The following is a 10817-nucleotide window of genomic DNA, read 5'->3' on the forward strand; positions in this document are numbered from 1 at the left end:
AAGGGGGTAACTGTGGTACAGAAGGTTATATGAGAAGGTGCATATAGGGCAAGGAAAGCCTGGTGGTAGTGTGAGGATCTGATGCAAGTGACCCCATCCCCATGAGAAAGTACATATGGCTTTGGGGAAGGTTTTCAGGGATGACAGATAGGACATGAGTGACAGGTGGGGACAGGTAGAATCAGGAATTGTTTGGGCAGGTGAGGTAGTGGATATTATGAGAATGAAGTTCTTGGGGTTCCCCTGCCAAAAGAAAAACAGATGCGGGAAGGAGAGGTCACCAGGCTGAACTGTGGTGCAAACCACAAGTGGGGAGCATGGAAGTTGGTGACAGTCCCTGACTGCCTCAGCCCTCCCCAGGGATTGTGGGGAGAGGAAATAAGAAATTAACAAAGCTCTTGCGCTTGCTGTGGAGTCACTCTCATTACAAGTTAGTTAACACTGGCTCCCTCGGATGATTTTACGGCCCAGTCCCGTTCCTCTCCCACCCCCCACCCCACATGAACTGTAGGTCCTACTTAAATAACAGCAATTATTTTGTTTAAGTGTTTCATCACAGAATGGACAATTTCGGGGTGGGGGGGAGAGACAGACCCCCGGAGAAAGGTCTTTCCCCCCAGTCTTCTTCCATTTAAAGGTTAGCATTAAAGATTTAGCATAGGTGTTGAGGCCTAGAGCGGGAGCAAGAGCCCTCTCTGCACAGTAATCACAACCTCTCGGCTGATAGCTCTCACTTCCCTCTCTCCGAGCAAAACAGGCAGCTCAACAAGGGTCATCCGCCACTAACACGATTGTTTAGGGCACTGTTATTCTGCACTTCAGAGCACTCAGTCACTCAGAGAAACCACTCCACTGATTACAGTCATTTGCGTGTGAAACTCTCACAGCTGGGGCTGAAAAATTACATAATGCAGCCTGATGCAAATGACATAGCCAAGGCTTGGCCGTGGGGGGCATAGCAGAATAGGGTAGAAAGCCCCTTTGGCTAGAGCATCAGTGTGACTGGTGGCCTGGAAAATGCTGCTATGATAAAGGGTTAATCCGACAGGAAAGGCATAACACCCTCAAGACTGCCAGCGTGTGCTACAGAGATGACGCTTCTCTAGTCTAGGACACATGAGCTGTTTCACTGCACTCTCCAATCCTGAACACTCCTTTAGCCTGTCTCCAAAGTGCATATAGAGTGGTCAAAGCATGAGGTTAGAAGCCTGCAGGCCTGGGTTTGCTTTAAGACATCCATGTCTCGGTTTCCCCCATAATCAAGTGGGTATAATACCTGTAGAATCTACCTAGATCTCAGGCATGATGTAAGCCCTAAGAGGTGACTTGTAAAGGGGGAAAAAAAGCCTTTTTAGCCTTTAGCTTAGGTACAGTATAGAAGGGAGATGGGGCAAAACCACAGTATTCCTTAACCCGAAACATAGCTAGCGTGAATATTTTGCATAGTAGGTGCTTCCAGCAGGGCTATCCCACTGCTTGTTAGCAATGGTTCAGTTCCCCAGCGTAGACACAGCTGACAGCAACTTCAGAATTAGCGCAATGGCATGATCACGGAAGTGAGAGAAGATGAACAAATTGAGAGGGGAAGGGATTACTGGTCTACTGCTCAGAACATTTTGATCCCATTAGGGGCTATTTAACATCACCGGTTAATGAGCCATTAGTAGAAAGGACGTTTTTGTTAAAGATTCAACAGCCTGCGTGCCCCTTCCAATGAGAGACATGGGAAAAAGTTCCCAATAGACATCTGAGGCCACCGAGCAGTCCTCCAGCAAAGCCAGGCAAGGCCAGACTTGACATTCGCACTATCTCCAAGATTCACACAGAAATAAAACAAAACTCTCCCTCGCCCACTCCTCTTTTTCAACCTTTCCGGTCTTTTATGTTGAAATCATAAATAAGCCAAAAAGGCAGAGACTCGTTTTTAAAAAAGTCCTTTGCAGGTCACCTTGTATCAGTCCCTGGCAGGTGTGATTTAATACTAGCATTGTTGCTATACAACTGTCTATTAACACAGTCCAGACAGGGCTAGGAGGCATACACAAACAGCTGCTTTATTTCTCTTAGGAATTACACAAAACATGGCAGAGAGCAGGTGAGCTTGAGGGCCTATGAAAGCTGGACAGGGGGTCGTTCATACCCACACACATCTATTCATCACACGCAGCTGCCCACCCAGCCACAGCACGCACAAATGAGTCTTTGACCTCATAGGTTTACAGCAGCAGAGAAGGTATTGGATATGCACTGATCACCTTTCAAAACTCCACAGGGGAGCACCTAACTCTCCCTTCCTGGGATATACAGGCACAGCCAGCACTGGTCTCCTGGATCCAGGGCCAGCTTCCCCCTCCCTAACTAGCCAGGAGTTGCAGGTTAGAGGAGAGCTACCACATCCACCCAGCTTGGCTTACATAGAGAGAGAGTAGTAAGGGGGGAGATCTGGTGCCGTAGTCAGAGCCTGCAGAAAAGGGAAAGAAGAGTGGAGCCCAAAAACCTATAAGGAGAGAAGAGGAGGATTCCTCTGGATAAAAGGAAGCTGCAACCATCAGAGATGCAGTGAACTCAGTGAGCATTTCATATCCAGGACACCCATACTAGCCTCCCTAGAATATGCAACTGAGGATTCTCTAACTGGCCGACTGGCACAGAGCTGCTCCAAAACCACAGACGTGAGCTCTTGTTACAAGGTGAGGGTCACAAGGGCACTGGGTAGCAGTTACATTAACATAACAGTGAGTCGTACCTACTCCGTGCTCGGATGAGAGATCTGCATGGAAAATCCAGGTCCTGTAGGAAGCAGTGCTGGACGTTCAGTAGGATGTGCTCTTCCCTCAGTCTGTACCAACACCTCAAACAGGGTGCGCTGTACTTCTGGAGGAGCAATGTCTCAGATAAGACATAAAACCGAGTTTCTAGCCACATGGGGTCATTTAAAATCCCATGGGACACTTTTCACAGGAGTCAGGATCTTATTCCGGGGGTTCAGGTCAAATTCCAATTAAAGCAATTATTCTACCTCCTGAACATTCCTCCCATATTTTCAATTGGATATTGGTTCTTACTCAATTCCTGTCCTAAAGTGGGGCACAGCATTGTTGTATGCTGTTAATCAGGTGTCTTATTCCACCCCAGGAGTGGCTGCATTTCAGTGACAGGTAGGAGTTATCCCTAAGGGCCCAGGAAGCTATAAATATGTAAATGATCAGTAAATGGGAAGAATTCCAGCTATATTCTCTTTGGCCAAGAACCAGGATGATTTTTGGAAGCTGCTCCCAGGAGAAAGCTGCATCTGTCACTTTAATTCTAATACAAAGTCTGTATTTGTACTTACTTTATGTAATGTACTTTAGGGGAAGACATTTTAAAAAGCACTGGTAGCTGCTGCATTTCAGCTGGCTTTCAGGTTAAACCAGCCAGCCAACTCGCTCCAAATGCAGCCAGCTAGCAGCTCAGACCTGGTAAGAGCCGCCTTACACTGGGATTAACCCAGTTCCACGTTCAAAAAGCTACACTGCTCAGCCTCTCCCTAGGAAATACACACAGCTGTGATTAACCTTACATGAGGAAGGGCCTGGGATCTATTCTAGGGCAAATGCAGGGGGAATAAAGAGCAAGGATTAACCAACCTGCAATGACTCCAGGAGAATATTTAGGTGGAGAGACAAATTTATTGGAATTTGAGGGAAGGCAGCTTCAGTTTGTGACAAGCTCATTCCATCTCTGTGTGCTGAGCCCAGCTCTACCCTGCCCCCTGGAAGTGGATGCAAGGGCTCATTGTAATTAAGGGGGGGATCGTCGTCAGAGGCAGAGATGTGGGTAATATCAAAGCAAGACAGAGAGGGCTACCGAGATGGCCCTGGAATGGGTGTGGTTGGAAAGGAGAGTCAATGCTCTCCTCGGAGCTGCTGCTGGGTTAGGAACAGGAAAGCCAGAGCCCAAACTTGCTAGGTCTATTCCCCCTCTTTACGTGCATCCCAGCCACGGCTCATGGCTTTCACCACGGAACCATACAGCCTGGTCCAAGCCTCTCGTACGTCCGGGCTGAAGGCAGTACCGAGGCATTTCTCCAGCATGAACAGCAAGGACTCTCCCACTGCCTGCAAACCAAACAGAGGCACCAGGATCAGAGGTCAGAAGCCTCAGGACAGCCATGATGTCAGTTTTTCACCTGCTGAATTTATTCATCTCCTTTGTGAGCCTTTCCTGTTGCATTGCCCAGAACAGGACAACACAGCTTCTCTAGCTCCTACCCAATAGGTGCCCCATCGCCACTCCTGCTTCCTCCCAATCTCTCTAATCCTTCTACAATTTTCCAAAATGTCTCCAAGCCGCCCGCCCACCTCTTCTTGTGGGCTGATTCACGCCCTGCTGACTTCCCTTGCTCCACACTGCTTTGTACCCACTCCCCTCATGCTCTCAATTGATCTCCCTCATAGCTCCCTTTCTGAAGGGAGCACAATCCAGTGCTGAATAAAACTTTTCAGCAGAAAGGAGTGGGGGTGAGACTCTAGGCAAGGTTATTAATCTACTTTAGCTCCCAGTTGCAGGAAGTCTGCACTCTTCCCTAGTTTAGCACCGGGGAGGCTGGTGATGACATCTGAAAGTAGGTAGGCAAAACTGAGGCATACTCAGAAGCTATTTACAGCAGCAGGTAAAGATCAGAGTGTATCAGACTAAACTGGATAGTCAGAGCCCATCCTACCCTGGGAAGTCTCCACTACATGGTACACTATCCCAAACCCAACCCTCTTTACTGACATGGCAGTCCAGGTGACTCTGTATAAATAGCTGATCTGACATGGAATAAACACACTGGCTCCCCACAGAACCTCCCTCATCCAGGCTGCTAGAAACAAACCCCAGAGCGGGATAATTATCCACCAAGTAATGGGAATTCTAGCTCAGTCTGCCAAGGACTATTGCTAGTGGCACAAGACATCACACTCTGAGAGGTAAAGGAACGAAGCCTATGCATCGTCAAGTTAACATGCCTGATGCTTTCCATAATCGCAATTCATTTATCTAGTGTTTCTGCTCCTGCTCATTGGTAGGATGGGGGAGAAGCTGGGGTCTGAAATGAGGGATAGGGCTAGCCTCACTACCTGGAAGAGGGAGGGAAGGTGAGAGCTGGGGCAACTGATCACACATCTGGCAATGTCCTGGGCTGAGGTTCAGTAACCCTGTGCCAGGCAAATGCAGCCTGAGATGTAGCTGCATTCCCTTGCAAATGGCACCCCAAGACTCTGCCCATCAAGCTTAGGATGCGGGGCAGAAAGAGCAGGGAATACAACTCAAGCTAGCACAAGTCCACCTAAAGAGCAAGCATGTGGGATTGCTCCCCCTGAGCACGCCAACGGTCACCTTGTAGGTGCTTCAGATTCTGGGACTGAGTTGGGCTGCCAGTTTTCTTGCCCAGCAACAGAGTTAAATAACCCAGCAACATATGTGCAGAAGTCCTAGAACCCAGCTTCATGGCACAATGAGGAAATCATACACTGCCATTCATGGTGGATCAGGATGGCACCATGGGTGAAGCTGGGAGAATGCTGTGGCAGAAGTAGCATGAAGAGAGAAGATGCCTCACCGAGAAAGAATCCACCTTCACACCAACTGTCTGGTGTTTCTTGCCCAAGTTGGAGAGATATTCTTCCAGAGAGGACAAGTTCTCCAGGTGGGTCACAGCAGCATCTATCACCAGCATCACCTGCAGGGGAAATCCAGAGAGGATAGAATTAGCAGAGAACATCTGCTGGGAACAAAATTTCCAAACAGCCTTCTCGTCATCATTCTTAGCCTGCTGTACAGTGAAGGCCTGTTCTGCTCCATTATGCTAAAGAGCTTGGTCAGAACTTCACAAAGCCTGATGAAAACCTGTATTCTTCTGAAAAACAGTGTTTTCCACAGCCCTCCCCACCTGCGTACATCATCTCCTTCTGGCAAAGGCAAACTCAAGGGCCACTCACCTTATGTGGCTGTTATCCTACCAGATCTCACAAGCTAAGCAGGACAGCAGGTGGTATGGCAAGTGGTGTTGGTGATTCAATACGGGGCCCTCTTCTCTCTGTGACACTATGATGCTGGAAATGTAGCTTGTTGGATGAGAACTGAAGCGGAGGATGTGACCACAAGTGACCATTACAGCTCCCATGACCCTTTTGGCAAGCGTTGGTCAAATTCCAACCTGGATAATTACATTCTGCCTCCCTAATTTTTCCTTTCAGTTTCAGTAGAATATGGAATTTTTCTTCATTTCCTGTCACAAACCATCATGTAGCACTGTAGTGTGTCACTAAATAGCTGCAGCGTTCCACCCCTGAGGTGACTGTATTTCAGCGCTGAATGAAGGGCTTCCGCTATGCTGCATTAAACACACCAGGATCCTCCAAGATGATATATAGATATTATATTTCACCATCTCTATCCTCCATATCTGAGGATGAGGTGAATGCGTATAACATTGCCCCTCATGATGGGTCCTATGATAGGTAACTTAAGGGGCTGTGGACTCTCAGGCTCTGTTGCTGCAGCAAGAGAACCTTCAGGAGGAGATCACTGGTGACGCCTGCCCTTTAGTTACAGCAGGAACTTTGCCCATGGCCTCTCTCTCTAGATAGGGTTTTGTATCATGCTATCACTATGATATCTAAGTGCTTGGACTGTCCCTGTTCTGTGTGTAGGTAACTAGAGAACCTTCAGTCTCTACTGTGGTCAGTCCTTCATCATCTAAGCAGCACGAAATTCACATGCACATTTCAGAATAAGAACCCAGTCCTTTGATTTTCATTGAATCAATAACTGCGGTGAGAGCGTAAGGACACATGGCACCCAGCCCTCATTGCTGTACACATGGGGATTTGCCCCTGGCAGAACTTCACTAATGTCTCTGTATTTCAGGGAGTGAGTTGCCTGACATTTCATGGCAAATGGACGTAAGAGAGACCTGCCCTCCAGTGCAGAGTTTGCTACTCAGGGCTTCTCCCGTTCAGGGAATTTTCTCTATACTGTGCATCACTGATCACATCGGCCTCTTCATCCCTTACCTTCCTAATGTGATCCAGGAACTCGGGCGATGAGAGGCACTCTTGAGGGCTGGAGAACTTTTTGCAATTGTACTGGAAGAGGGGCAACAAGTCAGGGTCCAGATCAAACAACCTGCAACAGAAAGAGAAACCCCAGACTTTTCACACTCCTCATAAAGTGACTCCACCTTCACCAAGAGGATGACCCCTCCCTACCGATCCATCCAACAGCCTCCACCAGCACCACTCAAAGGGTGACCTGACTTCACCACCAATCATGTGAAAAGCATCGAGTTCTGAAAGGAAGATTAATAATTTGGGACAGTTCAGGTCATCTCTGGCTACAAAAAGCCTCTGTTACTCTAGCCCAAATCCCCATTCCTCACTGGTAGGTTTATGGCTCCCTAGCATTAACTCCAAGCCATTGCTGGAATTCATCCTTAGCCTGACCCTGTCTTGGCTGAAATCCTTATTTGTGCCTGTTTGCCATCTCAACTTTTGCAATTCCCCGTTTTATAGCTCGCAGACCATCACTGCTTCCTATTTAGGCTCCTTCCACCAACTTTTTCAGCTTAGAGTCCCTGTATAACTCACATACTGGTGAAATGAACAAGAGGTCAGGAAGATGCAATGGATCAATGCCATTCCTGGGACTCTGTTGTCTGGCAATTCACACAGACATACACACAATGGCCAATTTGCTTTCTCCCTAATCTCCTACAATCAACCTCATCTGAGATATTTACATTCAGCTGCAACATCCGCCCCCCTTTCACAAAACTTTTAAACATCCCCTTAGATAGCTTCTCTCTTCAGTTCTGTTGGGCCGTGGTTTTTTCCCAGATGCAACACTCCATTCTGCACAGGCTGTGAAGAAGTTGGGAGCTCGTCACGAACTTTTTAGATCCATAATTTTAAAGGACTTTTCAGGTATTTTTCTATCTCCTTCCATTCTGCTAGTCCCTACTTTAGGGGCTCATTTGCTTGGAAGAGGCAGCGAGTTGGATTTTCAGCTGCTCTCTCCCATGCACCTTTTCCTCTGTGCTGGGATTGAACCTGGAATTAGTTGATCCTCTCCCCAGTGGCCAGGTCTCTGTCTGTGTCTGAAGACTGCAGTGTCACAAACAATTAGGAAGCCACTTAGATACACTCCACAGAGTTGAGCATATACACAAGGAGTGAGCAGCTCTTTAAACAACAGAAATATCTTTTCTGCTAACAAATGAGGGATATTATTGCAAAGGCACAAAAAATACACAGTCTTCTACCCCATATACTCTCCCTGTTCTCCTTTTAACAAACTTCTAGATTTAAATGCAAACAAGCTTCTTCATAATCCTGTTCTCTCCAGGGTGCAAATCACAACAAATGGACAGAAGGAGCAATGAGATGAAGCCAGAAAAAAATAAATCATTGCCAAGGAGAAGAAAGTGTTTCTGATTAGGGATTGGAAAGCTTCCACTGCTTAATTCAGGGATGGTGGCCAGGGAGAGAGGATGGTTAAGAAACAGGCTAGCAAGTGCCACAGGTGCTTACTCCATATCTGGATGAGTTACCCTGCTATAGATGCTTCCTGTTACTATAACAGCCTGTTACTCACCTGGTAAACAAGACGATGCCATGCTGCAGGAGGTTGCTACTCACTTTCTGCCAGCTCTCCCGGATCAGCGCCTGTTGTGTGCTGGATAATCTTCCACTCTCCATTTTATTGTAGAAAGAGGGAGGTTAAGAACAGAGCCAGGCAAACCTTACGTTTCTTCTGAAAGTAACTGCACTACTTACTCTGCCCTCTGAGTTACAGGTGGCACTGATCTCCTAGTAATCCAAGTATCTAAGGCTACCAGTGCCTCGAGCTGAGATGCACACACACCATTCACTCCCTAAGTGCCAAGGATGCTCTTCCCTGCACAGTGCACAAGACTTTGTGATCACATCTCTGGGATTTCCAAATAGAGCAAGAACTCTTCTCCTATCTGGAAGCAGCACAGGTGGGTTTAGAAAGAGCCTCTCTCTGAGCAATTAGATGAAACCTGAGTGCCTTGGGGAAGATCCATATTGTTCCCTGGTATCTACGAGAAGAGAATGAAGGACTCGTTGCTTTCTAATTGCACCCTGCTGTTTGGTTACCACACGTTTCTCTGTGTCTCCCTCTCCCAGTCTTTGCACAGGGTGATAACTGTGCTCCTGACTCGATCCCTGTCTCTGTGCCTGTCACACACTATCAGGCGCAAGGAGCTGGAGCTAGCTCCTTTCCCTTTATCAGCAGCACTTTCCCAGCTGGCTGTCTCGCAGAGCAGCGCCCAGTAGCAACACTTTCACCGATGCTCTTAAAGAGACAGTGTCGCCTTTCTTTCCCTCCCTTCCATCAATCTTTTTAAAGCCATATAATAAATAAATAAATATTGTGCACTTTGTTGTATTTTCCCCACACACAAAGAGCAACTATAGACTTTCAGCCTCCATACATAAGAGATGATTTAACCCATTTTGGTTGACATTTTCCAACCAGCTCTATTGTCCAGATGGAGTAAGAGACACAGAAGGGAAGAAACTTACCCAAGGTCACATAGCAAATCAATGGCAGCTCCAAGACTGGAATCCAGCTCTTGCAATGCCCAGCTCTTCTCTAACCATTAGACATTGCTGCCTCTGAATGTCCCCTTTCTTTCTGCTATTTTCAATGATGCTGTTAAGGTTACAGTAGCCCCTTGCTTCCTGTCACTTTCATTGACATCCAGAACCCTCTCAGGCTCCTGGTATATCCATTGGTAGGTGCCTCTAGAGATTTGAAATGTTGAAAGGGAACATAATCACATGTTTAATTTAATGGAAAGGAAACCAATTGTACAGGGCAAAGCATTTAATAATGGACCAGAGACTTTTCAGCTGTGGCAGATGCCTTCAAAGTATATTCCAAGTAAAAGCTCTCCTCTTAAAATGGCCTAGTGACTCAGACGGCAGTGAGGCAAGTGTAGAGAAAGGAAACAATCTGGCAGACCTGGGTTAAGGAGCCCCTCGACAGAAAGATACTGTGGACAGATAGCAGAATAATCATTTCAGGTGGGGGTTTCAAAAGTGCCTGAGTGACATAGGAGCATGTGTCTCATTGAAAGTCATTGCAGTCTGCTCTGAAATTACAAACACGCAGCTATTAATGAGATTTACCTTGAGAAGAAGACATTCTGAAGGCCAGGAAGCCTGCACAGTACCTTCAGTACGGGCTGTAAGTGTTTATAGCCAATGATGATATATCATTCCTCAAGAGCATTAATGTTTGTTTCTAGAAGGGGGAATATGTTAAACAGCACAATATTGCATCCTCACTTCCATCCCACCACTCTTGTCTTCTCACTATCTCTTCTGAAGGGCCAGTTCTCTGCTGCTGTAACACCTTTGACTTCAGTGGAGTCAAAATTTGGCCCTTAGGTTGTAAGATCTTCTGGGGGTGTCACAATTGTCTTTATGTTTCATAAACCTCAGCACATTCTCAGAGCTCAACAATGCAATAACCACCTAGTTCAGTATGGTTATTCCAGGGGGGTGCCGACAGTAGTTTTTAGAGCACAAGTCTTGGAATTATTGGTGACCAGGTCAGGTAAGATGGGATGCGGAGCATATCAGATTCACCTCCTAAGCCCTGGGAACTATAAGACAGATAGAGAAGAAAGCTACAAATATTGTTGATGATCATGTATTTGTTACAGCTATATTCATCCCTTTGTTGTACAACATGACTACCCTGAACTTCACAGAAGCTTCAGGCTAGAACTTAGCACAGATGGTAGGGGCTGTTGC

General features: G+C 46.8%; 1 protein-coding gene across 1 annotated transcript; it reads right to left on the reverse strand.

The window, feature by feature from the left end:
• Positions 1 to 2029: 2029 nt before the first annotated feature.
• Positions 2030 to 9264, reverse strand: NGB (neuroglobin). The gene is made up of 4 exons (XM_054026824.1): positions 8623 to 9264; positions 7044 to 7155; positions 5588 to 5707; positions 2030 to 4100 (listed from the first exon to the last, which is right to left on the reverse strand). The coding sequence occupies exons 1-4, from the start codon at positions 8724 to 8726 to the stop codon at positions 3954 to 3956; spliced, it is 483 nt and encodes a 160-aa protein (XP_053882799.1). The 5' UTR covers positions 8727 to 9264; the 3' UTR covers positions 2030 to 3953.
• Between the last annotated feature and the right edge of the window lie 1553 nt (positions 9265 to 10817).

This window comes from Malaclemys terrapin, chromosome 4 (assembly GCF_027887155.1).
Source record: "Malaclemys terrapin pileata isolate rMalTer1 chromosome 4, rMalTer1.hap1, whole genome shotgun sequence".
NCBI lineage: Eukaryota > Metazoa > Chordata > Testudines > Emydidae > Malaclemys > Malaclemys terrapin.